We start from the raw sequence: 27,045 nt of genomic DNA, 5'->3' as shown, positions 1-27,045 counted from the left end.
TAGTGTATTTAAAGCAGAAAGGTCTAAAGTGCCTGTGCAAGAGAAGATGGGAAACCAAGGGGAACCAGAGTCGGAAGAGGGGTGGATGAGCCGGGAGTGGGGTCGAGTGGAGAGAAGCAGGGATGGGTAGGGGGCGTGTGTGCAGAAATGCGGGGTGTGGGGAGCATGTGCCTGTTCTGAGGAACAAAAATCAGAGTTGTTCAAAACGGACGTGACTTTTCCAGCCGAGGCAGGTGGGGTCTGGCGCCCTAAGCATGCAACCCAGCCTGACCAGCCTTTTCCCCGGTCGGGTAGGGGGAGCAGCTCCGCTGCTCCCCCTACCCGACCGGGGAAAAGGCTGGTCAGGGCTGGTTGGGGACCGACGCGGATCCCCAGCCTGTTCCCGCATTGGCTCCCGTAAGTTCCCGCGTCATTTTTCTCCCCACACCCCGCTTTTCGCACTGGCAACCACAAGTCTCGATGGACGAGCGGGAGAAAGCTCGGATGCTCTGAGAGCATCTGCTGTTTGGCTTGTCGTGGTTTGGGTTTTCTACCCAGCCACCGGACCAACCATCAGGTATGTCCGGGATTCAGCCTGAGGATGGTTCCCCTCCGTGTAGGAATTGGACCACCAGATCGGAGCTAAACGAGACGCGGGAGGCTCTTTTAACCTCTTCCTCCGACTACGACGATGAGGAGTTTCTGAGGTACCTCTGGAAGGAGTATTTGCATCCCAAGGAGTACGAATGGGCACTGATAGCCGGCTACATCGTTGTCTTCATCGTGGCACTCGTCGGGAATGTCCTGGGTGAGTCGCGCTCCCCCAAACTTCCCGTTCTCCGTTGCCGAGGTGCGGTTTGCACGGTTTTGCAGGAAACAGGGGGTAGGTTTCCCTTCCCCCGCTGGAAACGCGGGTTCCGCCAGCCGCGGGGGAAAGTTAAGGCTGCACGGAAGGGGCCTTTGAGGTGGGACGCCGTGAAAGCCGCTTCCCCCTGCGCTTGCGAGGGGCTGCGGAGGCAGCCGCTCGCTTCGGGAGTTGGGGGTGGCAAAGAGCGGCCGCCGAAGCCGGCCGGAGAGACGCGGTGGGGGGAGCCGGGGGCTGCCGGCCGGCTCCCGCCCCTGTCCGCAGGGCCGGGGTGCTGAACACCCCTCACTCCCCCCGACCTGTCCGTCCCGGCCGGCGGCTCCGCGGCTCCGCCTCTCAGCTGCCGCTTCCTCAGAGCTCCGGCCCGCCCGGCGGAGCAGGGCGAACGCGGGTTTTTTCTAAAGGACAGAGATCGGGGCCGCGAAGGGGCAACGGGAGCGGGACAGCGCCCGCCCCGTGCGGGGAACCAGCGGCTGCTCCCCTCAGCACCCGGCGGGCTGAAGGCGCGGAGCGGGGATGGCGATGGGGGGAACGGGGCGGTGCCCTGCCGGGCTCTCATTGAGAGAAGAGAGCGAGGCGGCGCCGGGAACCCGCCTCCTCCGCGCTCCCATTCATCCGGGAAGCGGGCTGTGGGAGGCGGTGTGCGGCGGAGTGTGGCGGCGAGCGCAGGGCAGAGCCGGTGGGAAGCGGGAGCGGGCGCAGCCGCAGCGGCGGGCGGTGCGCTCTTTCCCGAGCGAAGCGGGACTGCGGGCGGGCCGGCCCACGCCGGGACTGTGGTCGGCCCCTCGGGAAACGCGTTTGTGTCGGCCCCCGCCTCCTCCCGCCCGGCGCTGGCTGCGTGGGGAGGACACGCGTGTGCACAGCCCCCGCCTGTGCTGCCCCGTGCCCGCACCAGCCGCCGCTCCTTCCTGCGGCCGTGCCCCTGCGGTTTGCTGGGGAAGGCGTTGCTCTTTATCAGTTACGCGTTTATGAATGAGCAGAAGTGCGGCCAGGCCGCCTGGAGCCCGTTACGCCGTGAGAACGCACGTAGCGGGAGTCACGGCTATTTGCATGTTTCATTTCCATCAGTGCCATTGCCATGAACGAAGTGGCGCGCTGCCGCGCCCACCCCGTCATACGGGTCTTCCATTCATGTTTTTCAGAGGGATTCATGCGTGCCAGGGCTGTCATCTGCCAGCTCTCCACTTCCCGAGGCAAGACGCGCATAAGACGGCAGCCATAGGCAACATTTTGCCAGGCTGGTTGTTGTTCCAGCGGACTCATGATGCTATTTATTTGTTTATTTTCCTGGAATGTTGCACTAACTGCTTGTAAACATCCAGTATGCACGGTGGCACAAACAGTGAGTTTTCAGCCAAAGAGGTTACATTAGAGCTACTCAGAACCTTGTTCGATTGCTCAGCAGCCAGCTTGGTAGGCAATGTACAGATAATAGCCCTCGCAAAGAATCTGTGCTTTAAACTAGGGAGAAAAGTGCCCTTCGTTCTGCTCTTCAGCAAAGACGGGTTTAGGCGAACTACCTGTGTTTACCTGTTTGGCCCCCGCTCCGCCATTCTGTAAACAAGCTGCCCTCTTGCCCTTAAAGATGCAAGGTCAAATCTTAAGCTGTAGGAGCTCTCACCCTGTATACACTTCTCCCCCTCAACCCTCCCTCCGAAGCCACAAGGGGAAAATCTTTTCTCTGTGTTCTTGCAAATGGGGATAATGACTGTGCTGATGTGAAGCCATTCCTCCTCTCATTTGTGTGTGCTGTCTTTTTGCTTGGGATGGAACCTGACATTTGGCTGTCCACCCACCTCTGCTTTTGCTAGACTGCTTTGCCGGAGCTGTTTGCTCTTAAAATTGCTTTGTGCATTACACAGACCTCACCCACCCAAACTGCTTCTGTTTACCAGCAAGTTGTTTGTGGGGTCTGCAGGTGCAGGTGCTCGTTAGCTGAACACTGTCTGATCTTTATGCAAGAAAGCTCTTACTGCACTAATTGCAGGCTCACGTGATTTTGAGGAGAGGAATGGATGTGGTCTAATGCTCTTTCCAAAGGCATTTTTGTGAAACTTTGACTGTTAGTGAAAATCTGATATAGGCCAATGCACATGTTATAGTCTCTGAGAAGCAAATTTCTCCTGCTTGAAAAATTCATATTCGAAGTTAATCTGGGACTTAGTTATGGGCCTTCTTGAAACAGAGCAGAAGTGATTCTAGAGTGAATTTTAGTGGCTAATAGTGCTTATGGTATGATCCTTAATAGCGCTAATAATATTATCCTGAATGATGCATTGTGTTCCTCTGCTTATGTTTGACCAGTGCTGCTGGACATGTGTGGCATGCAAAGTCTGTTTTGCTCATGTCCTACTCAAATGGCACTTGTGCATCCAGGAAACACCCTTCCCTATGTTGTACTGGAAAATTACGCTTCTGCCTCTTACTTTGATTTATGTATTCACATGGGATGAAGAGACTCGTGTCCCAGCAATAACATCTGTGCAAGTGGAAGACACAGCACAACCCTCGGATATTAGTAATAAACTAGATTGAAGCATTCTGACAGTTAATTAACAGACAAGGGTAGGATCAGGAACTTGAACTTTGATTGATATCTACTGGGCTCTTGAGTGAGCTGCACAGCAGGAATTTTTCTTATAGTAGCATTTAACAAGGTCTGCATTACTATTTAGCTTTCAGTTTAATTAGGAGAGTCGACACACACTGACCACGCTGCAGCACAAGCCAGCTAAAATGAAAACTGTTAGCAAGCCTCTGCATTTGAATGCAAGCTCCATTACTGCATTTGAGTGCTTCTTGTCAATGATTCTCCTGTGTGCCCATGTTGGCTGCTCACCAGAGATTTCTGTGCAAGCCACTGAAAAGAAACAGGTTTTAAGATGGTTTTAGGACATATTTACATGAACATTCAGGGAATCTGAAAAGCAGATGATAAGACCAGTATGCTTTGTTCTGTTTTCCCCCTCACTCAGGCGCTATCACTAGAAGCATAGGTGTTGAAGGTAAGAACTTTCTGGTTTGCAAACAAGACCAAAAGTGGTTTTTTACCACTGCACAGCAATGAAACTCTTGCAACTTCTTTGTACAGCTAGTGCAAAATATCGGACTTGCTTAACGGAGAATGTACGTTGACTGTAGAGTAAATACCTGTTCTTTATTTGAAAACATTGCATTAAAAACATCACTTAAAAATAAAAAACTAGATTATTACAGAAGGGTGTATGGAGGTCTCTAGTTACTGACATCATCATTCCACACTAACCATTGCAACAGTTAATAACTGGAATAAGACCACAAGGGATTAATAAGTACTGTACAACTCCATACATTTAGCTCCATTTATACAGGTAAAGAATTGAAATGGTCATCATTTAAGTTACTCATTTGCATAGGTCAGAACTTTTCTAATGAGATGGTTTCCCTCCGGGAACATGCATTCATCAAAATCAAAACGTACAGCAGAGATCATTTGGTTTAATCAAAGACTGGGGGCAGAACAAGCATCCTTCTGGTGTCCCACCAGCTGGGCTGCTGGGCCTCTCGGTAGCCCTCCCCAGAGCTGGCAGAAGCTGAGATCCTTAGCACACACAACCTGACAGCACTCAGCTTGAAAGTCCTCAGCACTTCTGGCTTCCAAGGCTAAAAGACGATGTAGGACATCAGTGAGAGATTTCAGAAATGTTCTTTACTTGCACAATTTGCTGATACTTGTTTTTCTTTCCAACTCAGAATGAAACCAAATTTAATTGACAGAGAAATACTCTTCTCTGGATAGCTCTATTATTTATTCTCTGTTTTACAGTAACTGCTAGTTGGGCTGAGTTCTGTACAGAACCTAACTGTGGCTGTTTCCTCAAAGAGTTCATAGTCTGACTCATAGAGCTCAACAGCGTTCATTTGATTTTTACTTATTTTCTTAGGACTGGAGAAGAAAAGTTTTGTGTACAGTTCTAACACCAGAGTCATAGTCAGTGCTTATCAATAGGCGACTGTCTCAAATGCTGCTCTGTTGTTATTTTAAAAGTGAATACTAAGGTCTAGGTGTACATGCATGTGTTGGTAGAATTGGATGAGTCATGTATTCTTTTAAATGGTGCCATGATCTTCATGAATCCTATTTGATTACTGTAGCTGAGGCATAGTTCATTTAATCACATTTTAAATTATTACATTTAATTTTATCCAGATTACTTTGGGAATCTGGCGCTGAAAGGGCTTTTGTTTTGTAATATGAGCATGACAGTCACCTTTATTGGTTGAATGAATAACAGCTAGAATGGATTTCTTGTTTTTGAAAAGATAAGAAGTGATACACACATAGGAAATGATACAATATTTATACATTTTATCTACCCAAGATACAGACTGTATGACCTCAATTTATGTAAGATTGTGAGAATCAACTAAAATACATTGGTGTTTGCATAATATGGAGATCACTATCAAGAGAGTTATGCATATCCTTGTGAGAGGTAGTAAAGCACTAAAAGATGAAGCTGATTTGAAATTATGCCCTTTTCTTTCTAGAGTTTTATATCCAGATGTGTAACTAGTTCCACTTTGTATGCTTTGCGACCAGACAGTCCAGAGGGGAGACAGTTGTACTTTCCTTTACCGTTCTGTGTCAAAAGGCAATTCTGCTTAGTGTGAATAGTTCAGACCTATTGAACCCAACTCTCAAAAAGGGCAATGCCCAAGACTGAGGGAAGGTGAGCTGCAAGAGATGCTTGATGTCTTGAATGTTAATACAAATTGAGTTCTTCTGAAAGAAAGGACTGTTGCATCTGCCTAGAGGCTGCTCTTACAGTTGGATAAAAAAAGAATGCCCCTGGATAGTATTTTTTTTCAGTCAGAGTAAAATAATAAGCACTTTGGCTACTTGTCTTTTAACATCATAAGGACAAGAGTATGCTGTGAATTCATTTGGTGATAAAGTAGGAGGACTGGAATCTGAGCAAGTGGAAAAGTGCTTGATCTCAGAGGTCAAAGCCCGTTAAAAGGTATTGAAAGAGAAACAAAAAATAGATTCCTTTCCATATGGCGTCATATTGTGTTTAATTTGTAACTACTTTTAACTATTGTTATTGTTCTAACTTCTGAGGCTACATTTACATGGAAACTAAACTTTAGGACTCCTCTGCCATCCAGTTTTCTTCCTTTCTTCTGTCTATGGCACTGCTGATAAAAATCTCTTACCTTTATCTTTGGCTTAAAGGCTGGCTATTGAGCAGCTCCTACAGAAGAACTATCACCAGTCAGTCAGAATTCCCCTGCAATGCCAGAACATTATGGCATGAGGGTTGGTGGCAGGGGAAAACACATCAGCATGTATTTGACAGATTACCTAGGAAGCAAATAGCAAACTTTATTGTTGCTGGTTTTGTTTTAGTTTCATTTTACTTTCAAGATGTGCTTCTGATAAACATGTGAAACCTTTAAAGAATTTACCCCATTTTATTTTATATGTTCTCAAAGCTGTTGGAGAGATAGGTCTGAAGACCAGCTCTGCTATTGAGACCCAAAACAGATACAACCTTGATGGTGGCAGGATATGCTGGCTACTTACTGATTTTATGTTTTGAATTATGTTTGGAAAGAATCGTAGATTCTAGAAGGAAAGCAATTCAGCAGAGCTGTTCAGCAACTGTACAATTCCAAGGCACTAAAAAAAGTAAAGCCCTCTCTGTCAGGACCTGAAGAGAGGCTAACACATCTTTCTTTCCCTTAGGTCAGTGAAGTACTCTTCAGCCAGAAATGTCTTTGGGGCATTACCAAATAAAAGGAAAGCTGTTGTCATTTCCTGATTTAACTCACCATCTTTCAGAAAACCTTGAACGTTTTTTAATGCTTCTTTATTTGTAAAGCATTGTTTATGTTCTGTGTTGCATGTCAAGTGAAACCTTTTTTCGTTGCTGTTTTGTTTATGTTAGCAGCTGTATATCTCACAAGTGGAATCCATCAGAGAAGAACTAGAATGGACTGTTCCCTAGGGGAAGTAGAGCCAGGAGCTGAGGACAGCAGCAAGATTGACAGGGCAATGTGTTCACCAACACAGTCCCACAGTGCCTGAGAGCATGGTAGGTCTGATGATGTTTACCAGGGTTCAGTCACCTCCCAGCAATTGCCAGACAAATCCATAGTGATGAAGCAGGTCTGAGGTAAAGCCAGAAAGTCAAGTCAGTGGGTGAGGATTACAATCAAAATCAGTAACACACACGCATGCTGGCAATGTCATCTTTGTCTGAGCTAAGAGTGAGAGCCTGAGCTTAAATGCAGCTCCCAGGGAAAGAGGTGACCTGCAAAAGAGGCATCTCACATCTTTCTCCAAAAGCTCTGTTCCCAGCAGCCTGAACCCAGCTTCCCTGCTGCCCTGTACCAGAGCTGGCCTCCACTTACAGACAGCTAACCCCTGGAGAGAGGGCAGAGGTTGCAGAGCCTGGGGGTGCACTCAGCCCTGGCAGAACTGTGTTCTGCCTCCTGATTCTCAGTGCAGTAAGACTGCAAGGATTTTAGCTCAGTTTTGGAATATTATATTGGCTACGTGAATTCATGAAATAGATTCAGAAGTTGCATACTGTACAAGATATTTGTTGTAGCATTTTATTAGCATAGCAAATTGTTTTTCTTTGCATAGCCTAAAAAGAAGGCATTCTTTCATCTATATTGGAAACAGGCATGGACATGGAAAAGTTTTTCCTAGTGCAACTCCATTATACACTGACAGATGCATTTTGAATCATATTATTTCAAAGTTGCAAAGCATTTCAGCTGTGAAGCACACCTTGATGTTAATGAGTCACGCAGGTTTAAATTGGATCATAATGGAGTGTGAAATCTTTTTATTGTAGTGTCATGCAGTATGACAGCTATATTTATGGTCCTTCCATCTCTAACACAAAGTGTGTGTAAGGATTTTGTAAGCTTTTATATTTCTACTATGGATAGACAAAAAAAGTATATCAATGTGATTATGAAATAACTGGTCATTCAGTACAGTCAGCTCTGCAAAGATGACTGGGATTGCCAGTTAATACCTGTGATGATTTGTGTGTGTGTATGGTGGACAATTTAAGGCCAATCTATAATCAGTACAGTTAGCTCAGGAAAACTGTGTGATGGTACCTTGCACTTCATCCAGAGCTGACGAAACCTGTCATTTTGGACAGCCGTATTTTATATCATAGCTGATCCTCTGGTAATAATTCCCATTTCCATTAGGTTGTTAATTGCCTAAAATTACGTAATGTGAACAAGTTAGAAAATGAGTCCTGTGCCGATTAGATGGTCGTGCTATTAGTCCCTATTTTAATCTGTAGAGATTATTTTCCAGTGAGCAGAATTTAGATCTTGTATTCTTCTCTATCACTGTAATAATAAGGCAGTACATAAAATATATAAGTGGGCTGGAGAACATGAGTAGCTCATGTTCTTGTAAGTCCTTTTAAAAGCCTGTGTACAATAGAGCACTTGGTAGCTAGAAAACATCTCAGAGAATGTATTGCTGCAAGCAAACTTGTTGCTGTATATCTGTTTTATTTATGTAGACTCTTGTCTTTTGTGGAAGATGGTTTCCCATTAGTACATTTCAGTAAAGCTGATATTAAACACAATACCTTAAGATTTCATATGTTCAATGTTATCATAAAATCAACTAGGCTGGAAAACACGACCTTTAAGATCATGAAGGACTGCCAAGTCACCAGTAAATCATGTCACTGAGAGCCTACAACTAGACGTTTTCTTAACACTTGAAGGGACGGTTATTCAGCAAATCAAATCATGGTTTACAGTATTTTGGTTCATACCCCTTTGATCAGCTGGGGTCAGCAGTCCTGGCTGTCCCCCCTCCCAGCTGTTGGGGTGAAGTGAGAAGCAGAAAAGGCCTTGATTCTGTGCAAGCACTGCTCAGAAATGACTAAAATATCCCTGTGTTATCAACACTCTTTCCAGCACAAATCCAAAACACAGCCCCATACCAGCTACTATGAAGAAAATTAACTCTATCCCAGGCAAAACCAGCACATACGTATATATACTTGTTTATGTGTGATACCCAGGGAGCATGACCTAGTCACCTACTTCTTTTGTCATGCTTCCATGATTTTTTCCAGATCTGTTGACATATCTAGTATGTCCTGTTGATGAGGAGCTGTCACCTCACTGGCTGGCTATGTAATTCCTTTGTGTCTGCAGCCCAGAATATTGTCCACCTTTTCAGCTGTCACATCCCATATTCAAGTATATTTCTTATCTGCTGGGTGTTATTACCAGCTGTATGATTTCTTCAATATTTGCTTGATAATAAACACTGTAAAAAATGTGTGTTTGTGTCATTCTTTCTATTACTTTTTTCAACATAAACTTGGTCTTATGTTGGACTCCTTTTTTTTCAGATAAGATTAGTTGTATAAAAAATGAAATAATGTGTGAGTTTAGAGATTAATAGCGGGAAAGAGATGGACAGTTTAGGGAGTAGATGTCATCTCCCTATTCACAGAAAAGATCGTCTTGTTTTAGATTTTTTGTTCTCACTGCTGGTTTCAAAACCCCTTAATTAAATATCCTCTGCAATTAGTTAAAGTACTTCTTACAGCTTAATCAAGGTTATCAATAAAGTTATTGAAAGACTCATGGAAAACCTTCCTAAAATAAATAAAATAAGCTTAGTCTTTCACACCTAAGTTTTAGACTCTCAAGTTAAAGCAGAAGAATCTTTAATCAGGAATCATTCATAATGAAAGTAGTTTCAGTGACAGCATTTTTCCTTCCAGCAGCATGTGTTGATTCAGTGTTTCCACAGGGGCTCTAGCTCTCCTAAGATTAAATAACCTATCTACTCAGCCTTCCTTTCAGTCAGATTGTGTTGCTTGACACCCTGCCACACAGATCATGATTCATAGTAGATAATGTCATCACCAGAAAAGAACAAGGGGGAGAATGCCATATGGAGAACCAATTATTGCCAGGTGGAATGATTGGGCTAGGAGACTGAGAATAGAGAATCATGAAATCATAGAGTGGTTTGGCTTGGAAGGAACATTAAAGATCATCTGGTTCCCATCCATCCTTTCCCCCCCACTATGGGCAGGGACACCTTCCAGTAGACCAGGCTGCCTAACGCGCCATCCAGCCTGGCCTTGAACACTTTCAGGGATGGAACATATTGTGTAACTCAAATCTATTTAACTTTTTTTTTTATCACTGTTTGATTACAAAATGTGAAGGAGTAAAGCTCTTTGGAAGCTTTCTGCCCCATGCATTTGGAGATGTTAGTGACCAGCACTTATAACCACAACATCACTTCTAAATGACTGCTGGATGTCCATATTGTGATATTTTAGTCAAACAATTGTGATACTGAATTAGCAAAGAAAAAATACATCATTGAAGCTTAGTGTGAAAAACGATCATTCGTTGTTTACTTCCATCTGGGTTTTATTATTCACCAAAAATGAGATAAGAGCTAGTGTTTTTCATTTATAGAAGGAAATGTCAGATATTGCTGGTTATGGAAATTAGGTTTCTATTTTGGCCAAGAAGTCACACTGGAAGATGACCCACTGAATAAGAAGTTGTCAAGACTGCTAGAGTATTAGGGAAATGATTTAGGGTTGACATGTAGAAAACAAATTGACAGCTGAACCTGCAGTCCACCAGCGGAGGGACTGCAGCACGATGTTTAATATGCTCAAGACAGCATAAATCTTCCAGGAGGCAAGCAGCTGCATTTTATACCAGCTGGAGTCTTTGTATTGTTTTCACATTCAGCTTGAGATACAATGAATAATTGAATAAATGGCATTACAGCCTCTAATTAAAATGCCTCAAGATACTAAACCAACAGGGATTAAATGTATACGTGAAAAATACCAATCACACCATATCTTTGTAATATAGCGTTGTTTGGGGTTTTTTTTTCATCAGGGATATAATGAGGTATATGAAGCTTTCTTGATGGCCTCCTAATAGCCTCTGTCTTAAGTTTTAACTTTGATTTGAATTTTTTATGTTTAGTCCTTGCTGGGACTTGCCTGTGCGGCTTTCTGGGTGTGGGAGATCGTGAATGCTGGGAGGATGGGTTCTGAAGCAGGCTTCATTATCACAGAACTGCTCTCGCTTGATGAAAGCCTCCCCGAGTTTTCCCCACCACCTTCAGCCTGGTAACTCAAACTAGTTTCCGAGCTTTTACTGACACCGTGTGGCAGACGTAAGAACAGCAGGCATTTTACCTAAAGCTGCTCTTTCTGACAGGGGGAAACTAAAGCATCTCCGATGAGATGAAGGATTATGAGAGCCGGATTACTCAAGGGCCATTAGAAAAATAGCTGCTCGTTGTGAAAGCTGGCCTGCGTGTTTTCCTTTTCAGTTATTAACTGTAACTCTGAGTGGATTTATAAAATAAAGGCAGAAATACAGAGAATAATAAAACACACTGGCCAGGCAATTAGGTTCCAGTAGACCTCCAGCAGCTGGGAAAATCATGCACAGTAGGAGCACGTTTCTGAGTTACATTTCTCTCCTATTCCCCGCCCCCCCCCCCTTTTAATTTCTGATCCTCTTTTCTTCAGTGCCTGCGTTAATAACATTTTTCCCACTTTCATCCTCACCTCTCATTTATAGCTGGAAACATCAAAGGTTGCATTAAAGATTTGCATATAATGTTAAATCGAGGTTTTATTCAGAGCTATTTTTACTATTTCATAGATTTTCAATAGAGGTCTGAAGAACTCAGTTTGGGCCCTTACATTGTGCCATAACTAAGCAGGCATCTTGTCAATTCTGTGGTATCTCCCAAGTGTTTTAGGAAGGCTGGTTCTGGCCTCGTCTCCTATTTTATGATTTTGGAGTACCTTTTGGTAAACTGCACTATGAGTTGAGCATCTTTACTACCTTTCCCATTCTTGCTTCTCTTCTCCAAACTTAGTGGAAAGCTACAGCTCTGCTGTTTCGCTCTGGGTAGGCAGATGGCATTTCCCACTCCACAGAGCTTCCCTTCTGTAGCATGTTTCTTTAAGGTTTACAGGGGAGCTGAGTGCCTCTACTTCTGTATAAAACTACCTGAGAGGAAAATGCATATTTAAAGGAGTGAGAGTGGACAGTATAAAAAATTCTTTTGTTCTGATACTTAACTAGTTATAATATATTCAGTGGCATAGCCAAACCGTTTTGCACACCTATAAAATAATAGGTTTTAAACACAGGCTAGAACATCTTTCCCAATGATCTGCTAAACCACTTATATATCACTGAAGCTATTGTCCAAAACTCCTGAATAACCTTGTACTGCACTAGACTCCGAAGGACCACCAAGTCTGAAAGAAATATAGTGAGCCTACTTCCTGTCATTCATACCATTCTGTCATATTCAAATAACTTGTAGCAAATCCTCAGAGCTCAATTTAGCCTTGCACTGAAAAAACATTACCAATGCTTGTGCAGATTGAACACAATAACTGCAACCAGCAGAGGGCAACGAGGGGGGAAAAACGGACTTGTTTTTAAAACACTTTTCCTCAGAGGCTTTTTTACACAAACTCGTTACTTGTATACATGCAGTTTCATTTGCTCATATTGGTAGAAAGCTTTGAACACAACATGCAAAATGCTATGAATTGATTTCTGATGCAGTTTGCTGCTGACGAGATTGACCTCACATATGCTAACTTAATGGATTTGTTTTACCAGAAATAATGTTTATGTTCAGGTGCTTTCCCCAGACAGGTCAGCACAGGAATAAGAATTAGCCTTGTCAAAGAGGGCATATACCTGCTTACACCCTGCACCTTTAGACACTCACAGCCTTGGTTGAAAACAGTGCCTGAATTGTTTTCAGTCAGGTAGAATGCAGGACTGTTGAAACCATAGCACCAGAGCAAAGTAGCCAAACTCTGAACTTTTAAAACAACATTTTATTCAACTTTTGCCTATTGAGAAAAGAAACAAAAGATACATGAAAACATTGCCACTTAATACCAACTTTTACCTAAGTACAAGACAGGACCATAATGTCCACTCAACATAATGGAGTTATGAGTAAAAGGCAAAATCTTTACACTTTTAGTGTTAAGTGCTAAAATTATTGAAAATGAAATGGTGTTTGTATTTCCGCCCCCCCCCCAGCACTGCATTTCCAACTGTGAACAACATTTCAGAGGGGCAGCAATGTATTATCTTCCCTCTTAGGTGGTGCCTCTGCATTATCAGATTGCAAGTTTTGACTATAGTAAACTGATGCACCAAGTAACAGTGATAAAGCTCTGGATAGTTATGTTGCAATTATCATGCAAACCTATAGAAATAATTACTTTAGTAGGTAACTTAAATCACCCAAATAGGAAGAAAATACAGTTAATACGGATGTTTCCTTCAAGCTTTTGATTTATAAGCCTTGCCTGTCAGATATCTGAGGCTGCAGCTAAGAGAACACAAAATTCTGTGTTCAGGAAAAAAAATAATGGAAGAAATGGATAATGTGGGAGATTTTCTCCAAAAACAGTATAAGAAGAGTGAAGACCTTTACAGAGGGAATTTCACTTGCATTTACAACAGCATGGTAGGTATGTAGCAAAGATTAAATTTATGCCAGCTATAGAATCTGGTACCATGTCTGCAACACATTAAAAGATAGAAAGAACATCTGTGGTAGCACAACAGGAGTTTTAGATAAAACTTGGAAACCTATATCGTAAAAATGTAGTTGATAAAATCACCTTTTCTTACAGAAACTGAAGGCCAACTGACCTCTTCCTCTTTCCTGGTCCTAAATAATCCCTAGATGTGTAAATATAGCCCCTCCTCTGGAAGTAAAAGATAGAGTTCTGAAATTACACAGTCTGAAAGAAAACTGAGGAATGTTGTAACAACAATCTTTACATATATGAAGCACTGCTGCAGGGAAAAACTCCTTATCATTCCTGCCTCTGTGTGGGGAAATAAGATGATATAAAATAGCGGCAATGAAAGGTAGATTAGACATTAGAAGAGTGTTTGTTTTTAGTTTTTTTAATAGGAATGATAGTTAAACACTGCAGTACATTTAAGAAAGGCATGGTATCTTCAAAAGTAACAGATTTTAAAATGTAAACTTGCCAACAATGGCTCAGTGGTAGTCTTGCTGTAGTTGTGTTGGTCTAAAGACTTAAACAAGACAAGATTTGTGGAATGAAATAATATATTTTATTAGATCAACTCATGCAGCTGGAAGATAGACACAAGCACACCATCCTTCTTAGGATCTAAAGAAGTGTCTGATCTCGAGTCTTAAAGTCTGTGTATTTTCTTCCAGCTAGTTTAGCTAGTTTAATAAGAAAATAGTTTAACTCTAGCTGATTCCATTTGAGGTTTGGTCAATCTCTTCAGGACCTATTCTTTAGCACTCTGTGATCTGTTTAATGTATCTAAATTAAGCATAGTGCTGTATCCCAACAGATTAAGGAGACTTTTAATCTTCATCCATTCATGCATGATGGATGAATTATTGTTTACAGGAGAAGAACCTTTGATGTACTGTAAGTTGTACTGCTTTCTTGCCAGAATTATTGTGGTGTTTCTGGAAAATATTCTGCATCAGTTTTTAAAGAGCTTTTGGTGACTGAATCTAAAATTCAAAAGCTATGGATTTCTACAGTCTCTCAGAGTTTTACTTTCAAAGTTAATAAAAACCTTATTTTTAGGCTAGTTTCTCATTCTCATACTCATTTGGCATTTTAAATGTGTTAGCTTATGAATTCAATGCAACCATGTTAAAGGACTGGTTTGCTTCATTTCTGAAAGCCTTTCAAATTGAAAAAGATGAAAAAGATATAAAACATGCTTTAAAGGTACATCTTGTAAAGTGTCTGCTACATGCTGCTTTTGATCATAGAAATCATCACCAAATATACACCACACTTAAAATGGTAGTGCTTAATTCTGCAAAAATTACCTTTATGTACTTACCTTTAATCACAGTTACCCAGACAACTGTTACAGATCTCTGCAGATGCAATAGATGTATTATGGTCAGCAAAATGTATTACAAAACTATTATTGTCTTGGCACAGTTTACAAGACTCTGTGTGACAGCAATTCAAATGAAGTATCACCTGTCATAAGAATAAGATAAACTTCTATAAATGTAGATGCATATTGCCATAGACTAGAGCCAATGGATTAATATGGACATGAAGAAAGTTGTGCAGTAGTTTGTGAAGATAAACTAGCAGGAAAATAAACTGTGTTATATACGAGATTATTTCCCATGCTGTGGTGTGTGGAAAATTATTCATTGTGTACTAAGATTCTATCCACATGTACCCTCTTATTTCCACTCTAAAAGAAAACACATGGTTCTTACACTGAACTACATATTAAAATATTCTGTGTTAAACAAAGGACACAAACATTTCCTCAATTCTGCAAAGTTAAGTGTTCTCCTGTTGAAGTATTCCCTAAGTCATTTCCATCTCACTAACTTGTCTTTCCAAATTCAGTTTGCATTGCAGTGTGGAAGAATCATCACATGCGAACAGTTACCAACTATTTCATAGTGAACCTGTCTCTGGCTGACATTCTGGTCACAATTACTTGTCTTCCAGCAACTTTAGTAGTGGACATCACAGAAACATGGTTCTTTGGGCAGCCCCTCTGCAAAGTGATTCCCTACTTACAGGTATTATTTTACTGTGTTTGCGTACACATTACCCATGTTACAAGGAAGATAAAGAGTAATAGCATCTTCCTAGTAGTGATAAGCTGATGGAAGACTATGCCTGCTACTGAAGGAGGTATCTCGGGGTACATGCTGAGGATTAAAGGACTGGTCCACTTGTGAATATGTTTATGCTTTCTGAATATCTTTCTGTATTTTCCATCTGATTGTTAGCCTTGGGCAATATTCATTCTGAAACAATTGTCTGATGCTCTTCTTTTTTTTTTTTTTTTTTGGTGTGTGATCTTGCTAAGAATTCAGAGGGCATATATACCAATAAAAAGGTCTGTAAATAGAATTACAGTCATTTTTACTCTGTGTGTGAACCTAAAGAGATATGCAAGTGTCCAGGACAGAGAATCTGAAGGGATTCTGGGCTTTCACATGTGTTTAGAGACTTACTTTACATTCTTTAGAAATAGTCAAATTATTCAGGTTCACTGGGAGCTGATGAGATTGTCTGCCTTAAGCAGTAATTGCCACCACTTGTTTACCGGTGGACTTGATTAGTTATGAGATCATTTGCATCAAAATGATTGACAAATATATTTTCCAAGAAGAGCTGGTTAGATGAACTGACTGGGCATACTAGAATGACAAGTGCTTGGCCTTTCAGTCATTATAAAATCAAAAGAATTAAGCAGAACTCTGAATGTATGCAGGTGATCTGCTCTGTGCCTCCAGCACAATTTATATTTACAGCAGATAGATACCTGGAGGCTGAAGAGCCACATTGTCAAGGGCAAGAATTCTCCAGCAGGTATGTCCTCTGCTCAATGCAGTCAAAACAACAGAAGTTTTTTCAAAGCCTACATGGAGGAAAATCTTCCTCCTCTAATGGAAGAAAATCTAAAGAGTAAGTGAAATGATCACCTAGTGTAGGGAGTGAAAGAGTAACAGGTTATTTCCTGTACTGAATTGAAGGTAAAATGACTTAGCCTGTGTTAAGCTAATTGTTCATGAGACTCTGAGTTTCCATTGTTCCTGTGAAAACTGAAAAGACAAAACGGTGGTACTGGTTTCCAAATATAACACGGAAAACATACAAACACAATTGTGCTACAAAGAAGAAAAAAAGATCTAATTGATTATCTAATGTTTTAAAAGTATTTTTTCAGATAAAGTTTGCAAATCTAATTTGCATAAATTTGCCCTATCAGAATCTGAACCTGCTATATGTACTCTCTATAATTGTACCCTGCTATACGTGTAGTTTGGGTAGCACCCGAGTCTGTTCATTGTCCTGTTGATTCTAGTGGGATTCTGGCAGATGACGTTACCTGTTGTAATTCTGTAAGAAGTGATTTTAAAAGGGGATAATTTTTCTGTCTTTTTCTGGAGCTAATTTCTCTGTAATAATTGCAGATAAAGAGCTAACTATGTTGAAAATACAAATTATTTTTAAAACTCTGGGAAAAAATATTGCAATAAATATTTTTTAAAGCTCTGAAAATAATTATATTCACATTTACATAATATTTCCTTTTCTTTAGACAGTTTCAGTCTCTGTGTCTGTACTAACGCTCAGCTGCATTGCTTTGGATCGATGGTATGCAATTTGTCACCCTTTGATGTTTAAAAGCACAGCCAAGCGAGCAAGGAACAGCATTATAATTATCTGGATTGTGTCCTGCATCATAATGATTCCTCAGGCTATTGTTATGGAGTGCAGCAGTGTGTTCCCAGGATTAGCCAATAAAACCACCTTGTTCACAGTGTGTGATGAGCACTGGGGAGGTGAGTGTGTCATTGACCATAAAGACTGAATCTGTACTGCTAAGTAATACAAATATCAGGATATATTAATATGCAGTCAAGTTGTATAAATATATCACAAACATGTTATTAATTAGATAAGCTTTCCTAGAACTACCATTTTTCAAATACTGTGAAATCCTGTTTTCTTTTGTATTGCTAAGACTTCAAGTACATTTGAAACCTTGTTTAAATGAATGAGGCTGGCTTGTGCCTTGACCGTGTTAATGTTTCCCAGAGGCTTATATAATTCTGTGATCGATGGACATTGCAGGTTTACAAAGACTTCAGCATTTAGCCTTAAGAAATAGCTACATGAGAACAGAAATTGCTGTTTCCTTGGTATATTGCATTTGCTAATTGCTGGTATTTGACTTGCCTTTATAAATCTCTCTTGGGACTTCAATACAAATTTCATGTCCTTACAAAATTTACAGAGACATTATCAATATGGAGTAGTGAGTTAGTCTACTATTTGAAATTTGCCATAGACAAGATAATTTAAATAACTTTGTAAATGTAATCAGTTACCAATTATTCTATCCAAGAAGTATAATTCTGCCTTTCCAAATTAACTTTTAATCTAACTTGTTCTGTATTTAAATTCAGCTGTAAAAAGCCATAAGGGTTGCCAGGGAGTAACTACTTCTTTTTTGTCTCCATTCACAGTAAGTGGTGTTAGCCACCACCCCAAATGGTTAAGACCAACTCTGGTGGGCCCTGGCATAACTCCAATGCTAATAGAGCATATGAGTTACATGCTGTGGCTCTGACACTGGATATAATGACCATCAGTAATACCATTATTCACACAAAGGAAAATAAAGCCAAGTTTGCCAAAATATGTAGCTAAAAATGCCTGTTTAATAACCTCAAGTCAGACTAAAAACAATCAAATTCTCTCCAAGAGATGTCTCTGTAGAAGAAGATTCCAATCATGTGAACAATTAAAATAAAATGCAACTGGACCACCTGTATTTAATTATTGTGATAAATTACCTTAAGCAGCTTGAACTGCTGAGGGTTCTTCTATGTGCTCTTTTGGAAGTTTCTCACCTGACTGGCCTCTGCAGGGCCACCAGGGGATTAATAAGACATTGGCTATCATATTCCTTGTTCTTTATCTCCCTCATCCCGGTTAGTCCTTTGGGACAAGGTAAGGGGGTAGAGATGGCCATTAGCTAGCTGGCACTCATTGCAGACAAAATTGTGCAGATGTGCTGTGCGTCTGTAGGTTAGGGCACGCCTCTGTTGTGCTTATGAGTATTGTACTTGCTGTTTCATAGGAGAGGACACATCTGCTCTTTACTTCTAGTGTTCTTTCTTCATCTGTGAACAATTTTGTATCCCTGTCTGCTGCTAGATGCTGCAGTATTTATGTGACTATTTTCTTTCTCAGCATTCAGTCCAAGTACAATTTATGTCCACTCATTTTGACTGCAGAACTAATTATCCATGTCTTCATCTTCAAGGCTAGATCTGCAACAAAGACTGTTTCAATCAACCTAGGAAATGAAAATTATGTAGTTGATTAATTAGGAAGTCAGAAGAGCATTTCATCAGGGAATGCGATCAAAAAATTTCTAGATCCACATCGGCCACTTTCTGATTCCCAACAGGAAAGTGTTGCTTTGGAACTACAGACTCCATGGTACCCTTGGAACTATTTAAAAGAGTGCCTTTCTTTCAGTGCTGTGCTGAAGTAGTTGCAGCTCACAGATATGCCAGAGCTGAAGCACCCATGATACAAAAGGAAAAAACCTCCCACATATTTACAAGAGTCTACTCCTGTAGATTGTATTTGTCCAATGAATTCTGTTGATCTTCAGGTTATACTCTGAACCTTCACTTAGTGTTTGGAGAGGTAGAAAGGAGTATAACAAAGGCAAGTTGTTGTGCATACAATTAAGTTCTTTTTGTGTGTGGCTTCAGAAATGTAGTGCAAACACTCCAAACTGATTTTGTTGGCTTTCTTTTTCATTTATATTGAGCATGAACTGAAAACAATTTTTTATTAAAAATACATTAAAGTTTTTTGAAATGAGGAGGTTTTCATTCCATAAAAGACAAGGATCCAATTTTTATCCAGCTGCCTTTTTAATGAATTATTCTTCTAATGATAATGCACCATCCTTGCTAGCTATTGTGCTGGCACATTTCAGCTATCTGTACAAAATAATCCTCTCCACTTTCTAATAATAGATTCTCATAGAAACTTGAGAGAAGAACCTTTTTATGCATTAAGTTACAAGTAGGTTGCTCAAATCATGGAATTACCTAATAAATGTATAGCCAACAATATATTATCAATGAGGATACAATATAATAGATATATACCTTAACATACTTTTCAGACTATGGAGAATAAAGTGTCATTAGCTATGAATGCTGGAGGGAAGGGATGCCATCCAGAGGGACCTTGACACGCTTGTGAGGTGGGCTGATGCCAACTTTATGAAGTTCAACCATCACAAGTGCAAGGTCCTACACCTGGGCTGGAGCAATCCCAGGCACAGCTACAGACTGGGCAAAGAAGAGATTCAGAGCGGCACTGCAGAGAAGGACTTGGGGGTGCTGGTCGATGAGAAAATGAACATGAGCCGGCTTCAGTGTGCGCTCGCAGCCCAGAAAGCCAACCGTATCCTGGGCTGCATCAAAAGGAGTGTGACCAGCAGGTCGAAGGAGGTGATCCTGCCCCTCTACTCTGCTCTTGTGAGACCTCACCTGGAGTATTGTGTGCAGTTCTGGTGTCCTCAACATAAAAAGGACATGGAACTGTTGGAACAAGTCCAGAGGAGGGCCACGAGGATGATCAGGGGACTGGAGCACCTCCCGTATGAAGACAGGCTGAGAAAGTTGGGGCTGTTCAACTTGGAGAAGAGAAGGCTGCGTGGAGACCTCATAGCAGCCTTCCAGTACCTGAAGGGGGCCTATAGGGATGCTGGGGAGGGACTCTTTGTCAGGGACTGTAGTGACAGGACAAGGGGTAACGGGTTAAAACTTGAACAGGGGAAGTTTAGATTGGATATAAGGAGGAAATTTTTTCCTGTGAGGGTGGTGAGACACTGGAATCGATTGCCCAGGGGGGTTGTGAGTGCTCCATCCCTGGCGGTGTTCAAGGCCAGGTTGGATGAAACCTTGTGTGGGATGGTTTAGTGTGAGGTGTCCCTGCCTATGGCAGGGGGGTTGGAACTAGATGATCTTGAGGTCCTTTCCAACCCTAACTATTCTATGATTCTATGATTCTGTGATTAAAATAGCTAAGCACACTGAGTTAGACCAAAGCATAGAAGATTCAATTTTTCGACTGAAAACCAGGGTTTGAAAAGCCCCAAAAGAAGAACAAATGAACATGGATAACAGGGCAGCTGATGAGCATTGAGGCTAGAAGAAGGAATAAAAAGCTAATATTTTCAAAGAAAATAGTTACATCTTTTGTTGGATTTTGTTTTGCCTTTTTTTGACTATGGGAATATTGAGCAGCAAATAAAGACAACTAGGAGGAGCTGAAGGAGAAAAATATTGATATTCCTATGAATAAGCTATATTTGCAAAGAGAAAGTGGAGATATAGATACTGCACACACTCAAGGGATCCAGAACAAATCCTACAGAAAAGTCAGTTTAGAGGAAAGGGATTATATTTGGATGCTCACTGCTTTGTTTAGACCTGCACATAATTTATGTTGTCTAAAATTAGGGTACATCTGATGAAATTTTGAGGAGTATCATTTGCACTGTATGTCCCAAGGATGTTAAACTGTGAATTGTCAAAGTTGGGACTGCATAAAGGGAGAGCTTAGTGACACTTTCCAAAAGTGTTTTGGATGTCTATTCTAATTCTGGGAATGCAGGATCACCAAAACATGAGGTTCTATGGAGGACTAACGGGAAGTTATGTCCAGAGATGCCAAAGCAGGAGACCATACCTTACCCAGATTTAGATCCAGCTGCTGAAATCCATACAAGTCTGATGAGGGTCTAGAAGAAGGTCTGATCAGCACTGTGACACTTGGAATCCTTAACAGAGAACAAATAGTGGCCACCCTGACTAATAAGGTTTCAAGTATGCTGTTGGAGGGCTGCCAGTAACTGCAAATGGAGCAATAGTTCAGCCTAAAACAGGGCTCAATTTCTTTTTAATTGCTTCTGGCATTCCTAAATATAAAATTCTTTGCCAATTTTAAGCTGAGGGTTTTTCATTTTGAGTACTGTCTAATAACAATATTTTATTTGGGAATGCAGAAGGGTCCAACATGTGACCTATGCAGGCTCACTTAAGGAGCCAGTGTTGGCCACAGTTCTATAATAGTCTGTAATTGCTATGTGCTGAATCTGATGATAAAGTGCCAAAATAAAAGAAACATATATTAGAATGAGTTCTCCATGTGTCCAAGTCAGCTAAATACATTCTTTTAGAGCTGTTCGCAAAAGGAGTGTTAGCCAAACTGCATTAGCCAACCCCTTTGCAAATGATAGAATATGGAGATAATCCTTTCCCAAAACTACATGGTTGAATGGAAACAAAGGGAAGACTTTGTGTTCCATTTCCTCTTAGACTGCTCATAAAATAGTACAAAACCCATATTGTCTTAATTCTGGAAAACATATAGCTGGAAATTGCATTATTACATGAAGTTTTTTACATCCTGTTTATTGAAGTGTTCAGAATTTAAGGAACACCTTGTGGGACATTTTAATGCAGAAAGAAGAATATTGTTAATACTAAAATTATGCTTGATGTTGTCACTAACTGAGAGCTCAAGGATAATATATCAGGTTTGTAAATGTAATTTTAGTATTAGCTAACTGTAAATCCTCTGATACAGGAACATAGTTTGGAAAAGGCTGTCTCATGTGATCAAATTTTCTCTACTATGGGCATCCACTTCCTAGCATCCCTATTTATTAAGCTTTTTTCTAAAAGTATACCCTTTCAACTGCATTGCTTCTTCATGTCAGAAGCTCCAAAACATTGTAGGTATCTTCCTAAGACTGGGGAACCTGGGAACTCTATACCAATGCTCAACAAACTTGATAGTTTGTTCCCCCTGTTCGTAGGGAAGATGTCAAGAGTACCAATTTCATTATGCACCTATGGCTTAAGGGAACATTTAATTTGCTAGACATATCAAAACCTTTTGAGTCTGGAATGTTTTCGGTTTGTATACATGTGTTTATATATACACATATATATGTATGTATTTACAAAAATATAGTAAAATTCTGGCAAAAATCCAGAAGCTGTAGTTTCAGTCTTCTACCTCCTTGCTTCATTGAACAGTCTGGGACTGGAACACAGTGCCAAGAAGGAAGCTTTGGAAAGGTTTACTAGTTGGTTAATAACCCCTGCAGCAGACAGAAGAAGGTTTGGTTTAGCACCCTTCATCAAGTGGAGTGATCATGCGGTATGACTGGCGCTGAGTAGAAATGCTGATCTCACCCCAGTCCAATCCGTGTGACCATCTGTTTGCTTTTTGTCCCCTTTTTTCAGTAAAATAACATCCGGTGCTGTGAGAATCATTAATTTCTTCTTAAAGAGATGATTACTCCAGCTAAGAACAATCTCTCCCTGTCCTGAAGCCCATTAGGTGACCACAGAAGGCAAAGACACCTTCCTCCTCTTCTTCTTGGCAGTAAGAGGCTCAGCAGTCCCAGTCAGGCAGCTGATATATTACCAGGACCCATAGACTGATTGATGTTCTCATTCAAGGAGCCTGGAACTCACTCACTTGATAAATGAATGGTATCCCAAACCAGCCCTTCCTCCTTCTCACTGCTGTGATTGTCAGCTTTAAAGCTTTTCTTTGGCTTAAGAAGCTAAACAGAGTCATGCTTCTTAGGGAAAGGTTTTACAAAGGGCTTTGCCCTGGGTGGAGGAGGGATAGGTTTCCTTTGATGTTTAGCAGCTAGCACTTTCCAGGTGGCTAAACTTCAAAGGCAAGTGTTAGGATCTTCCTCCAACCTGGTTCATCAGTTCTTTGTAGATAGCTAGGCTCATTTAATGTTTCACTTTACTTGGAATGCTAAATTGGAAGCCATAAACTCCAGATGGCCTTTTAAATATGTACCATCCTTCTACCTGAAAGGGGCCTGGCTGCCTGCAGAGCATTGATGAGGCAGGTGGCACCCCCTTCTGAGCAGAAAGAATGTACTTTCAGCTCTGACCTCCTGTGATCCCAGTAAGACATGTTACTCCAGTTTCTCCTTAATCTCTCCACCTGTGAAGCGTGCATGTTGGTATTTCCCTGTCTGACAGGACTGCTGCGAGGCTGCATTTTCTGGAATGCAAAAGCAAGTTTGAGATCATCAGTCAATATGCATAGCCAGGTTATCACCTGTTATAAAAAAGCTGCCCCAGATGGTCTGCCTCCCCTAGGAACAGTGACAAGAGGTAGTAGCTGCAGCTACTAGTTAAGAGTTGGTGATCTGGTATGCCACAGGATTTTCGAGCAAGAAAAGAGTCAAATGCTGCTCATCTGAATTTTTTGAATCCTGATCCAACAAAGTTGTTAAATGACAATTACAATGTCTCTATTATCTTTGCTAGCAAAGAATACAGGCTGGATTTTGCTGTAGCAAATAATAGCAAGTTTCTGTTTCCCTGATACTGAAGGTTTTCTGATTGGTGAACCAGCTGTCACTTTCAGGCCCAACATTGAGAGTGATATTACTCAAGTCTGGGTTTGGGGGTGAACCTGGAGTTAACAATTATGTTAACAGGGAGATGTTAACAGGGATTTTAGCAGGGAGGTGTTCTCCCTGCTATGAGAGTTATGGGCTAAGTCTTTGTATCTCCTTGTCTAACAAAACTCTCAGGGATTCTCCTGGCTTTCTAGGACCTCTTCTTTGATAGGGTCCACAATCACAGTCCCTTTAACAGACAGAAAATAAGTTTGGCTCACCAATGTTTTGATCTCACATAACTCTCCAACTTTCTTTTTCTTCCTCTTTTTTTTTTCTTATTTATGAAACCTACATATGACACAGAGCTGCAATTGCAGATCTTATCTTCCCAAAACATTCAGAAATTCTAGAAATTAACATAAACATTCCTTCTTTAGCCAAAACGCAAGGCATAGGATTTTTATGCAGTTTAACTGCTCAAGAAGTGCAGTTTGTTTTCTGCTACATATTGTCAGTCTCCATAATGTTCATTCCTTTTCTGAAGCCATCCATAAATGTTAAGTTATAATTGATATCAACATTTGATAATACCAAATTACATTTGATGATACAAAAGTGAAAACAAGTTTTCTAGGCACCCACTTCACACACTGCTATAATCTAATGATGAAGCCTATGATGCAACATTTGTAAGATGTTTGTCTCTAAGCAAATAACATTCATAACTTGTATTTTCAAAAGAGATGCACAGGAAACTAGAACACAATGGTAGCAAATTCATTACTGTTACAGCTGAGTCAAAAATAATCGCACAAATTTCCTCAGTTTACAGCACTTGACTGAACTAATTCTATTTTTTTTCTTAAATATAATCTTAATAAATCACTGAGTCTTAATCATGTTTATTCTGCCACAGAAAAGTGATTTCAGAAATGCCTGTTGCCTCCTCCCGTTAGCATCCTGTGTGCTGTAGTCTACATTTTCTCTTTATAGGTGAGAGACTGTGCAATTTACTCAGGGAGATGTAATAGCTTTTGCAGAACTGAAACTAAAGAGTTACACAACCTGTTAAATATGTCAAAGATGAGATAGGTTGGATAGTTAACTAGCTATTGTTAGATACTGAAATTTTCTGTCTTTCACTGATTTAATAAAAAGCAAAACTTCTGAAGACTTAATACCCAAAGTAATAATGTGATATGAAAGAAATAATGTGATGTCAAAGATGGTTGAGATAAAAGCATGTTTATAAAAGTAAGAGAATGTATATAGAAGTGATTAAAAAAATCAATCCTACCCATAATATTAGTGGATACATCTTCCATTATAACTTATTATGTTTGGAAAACTCATGCAATCTGTATGAAAAACTTGGCTTAAAGTGATTTTGAAATGTGTGTATATTTAAATGCAGTTTTCCTATTTGAATTCTCTTTCCAGCTGAGGTTTACCCCAAAATGTATCACACATGCTTTTTTCTGGTGACTTACATGGCACCACTGTGTCTTATGGTGTTGGCCTATTTGCAAATATTTCGAAAGCTGTGGTGTCGCCAGGTAAGTCACTTAACACTAGCTTTATTTGTTTGCTGCTGTGACTATGCTCAGATTCCTATGTACAACCTTCTCATCTATATGCTCCATGTTGTCACTCAGGACTTGGACTTTTACAGCACTGAGGCCAGGTTCAGTGGCACTCCTGGCCTACAGCCTCATTGAATAGACACTGAGATGCATTAACAAATTAAGGCAATCAGGCTGAATGTAGACTCCTTCTTGCCCATGTGTATAAAGGGCTTAGAGGGGGAGAAAGAGAGAAAAAGGCAACAGAGAGATTTATCATAGGAAGAAGAAAGAACTCTCCCATTGTATCTGAAATGCTTAACAAAATACCTTAGGTGACCTTACTCATACTGCTACAATCTCCTGTAGCTGTCAAAACTTAGGTTTGGCCTTCTCATCTTCTTAGTAGTCTGTACAATTTTTTATTTTTCATTCTATAAAATCTCAGGCTCAAACAGGTCCAACTTGAACAAAAAGTTAGACTAGAAAGTCCAACTATCACAAAAACCGTGAGACTGGACTTGCCTGATATGAAGTTGGATGATATCAGTAGCAGTTGATGTGAATTATCGACAACTAATTGGCATGATTTCTAATGTGAACATCTGTTTTACAAGCTCCAGATTAAAAAATCAGGAAAGGAAATGGAAATACTAAACAAAAACAAAAACAAAAAAAACCAAACAAACAAAAAAAATGAAGCAAGCAAACACACAAAGAACATTTGAATTGAAGTGGAAAGATTGATGTGAATGTTTTCAGAAAGGTTTTTCACCCTCTAGCTATTTGAAGTGCTGCTTGCTAGAGAATGGCTTTTTAGGGTGTGAATTAGGAAGAAGTTCTTCAATGTGGAGGTAGTGAGGCACTGGCATAGGTTGCCCAGAAAAGTTGTGGATGCCCAGTCCCTGACAGTGTTCAAGGCCATGTTGGATGGGGCTTAGAGCAACCTGGTCTAGTGGGAGGTGTCCTTGCCCATGGCAAGGAGGTTGTAACTGAACGATCTTTAAGGTCCCTTCAAACCCAAACCATTCTATGATTCTATGACCCTTCACCAGAAGAAAGCCTTTGCTCAGCCTGAAAATTAAATTGAGTCTAACAAGGCTCTAAGATGACCTGCATTACCAAGTAGTTATCTGTCCTGTAGCACCCAATTCTCCATATTCCTTCTTAACCTTCTCTTTTGTACTTTCTTTACAATCTACTTATTCTCTCAAACCGTCCATGAAATTAATGCAAAGCAATTGTAACCTGCACATTTTAACCTGCACATAGCTTAAAAATGCTGGTTCAGATTCAGAGCAGAAGCTGAAGGACTGGAAACCAACCTGTTTTGTGCGGTTGGTTCTTCCCACCCCTATTGTATTAGCTGTCCTATTTTTTCTTCACAGTATTTCTTCTCCCTGTACATCTCACATGCTCACAAAGTTCAGATGATCTTTTTTTTTTTTTTTGGGTGGCAGAAAGACAAATACTGTTACAGGCGTAGAGCTATCAATGATACAAAATTACAGGTACCTCTTTTCCTAGCATAAATGATAGCACTATGTGTAAGAGGCTGCACTAAGT

At 40.7% G+C, this 27,045-nt stretch overlaps 1 protein-coding gene across 1 annotated transcript in view; it reads left to right on the top strand.

Annotated features, from left to right (window-relative positions):
* Window positions 1-558: 558 nt before the first annotated feature.
* Window positions 559-27,045, top strand: part of HCRTR2 (hypocretin receptor 2) — a 34,639-nt gene continuing 8,152 nt past the window's right edge. Inside the window, exons 1-4 of the mRNA XM_065679165.1 lie at window positions 559-787; window positions 15,319-15,497; window positions 17,030-17,273; window positions 25,358-25,473. Coding sequence (XP_065535237.1) covers window positions 559-787; window positions 15,319-15,497; window positions 17,030-17,273; window positions 25,358-25,473 — 768 coding nt within the window. The remainder of the gene's footprint in view (window positions 788-15,318; window positions 15,498-17,029; window positions 17,274-25,357; window positions 25,474-27,045) is intronic.

This window comes from Lathamus discolor, chromosome 5 (genome assembly GCF_037157495.1).
Source record: "Lathamus discolor isolate bLatDis1 chromosome 5, bLatDis1.hap1, whole genome shotgun sequence".
Taxonomy (NCBI): Eukaryota; Metazoa; Chordata; class Aves; order Psittaciformes; family Psittacidae; genus Lathamus; species Lathamus discolor.
This window is presented reverse-complemented; position numbering and strand designations above follow the sequence as displayed.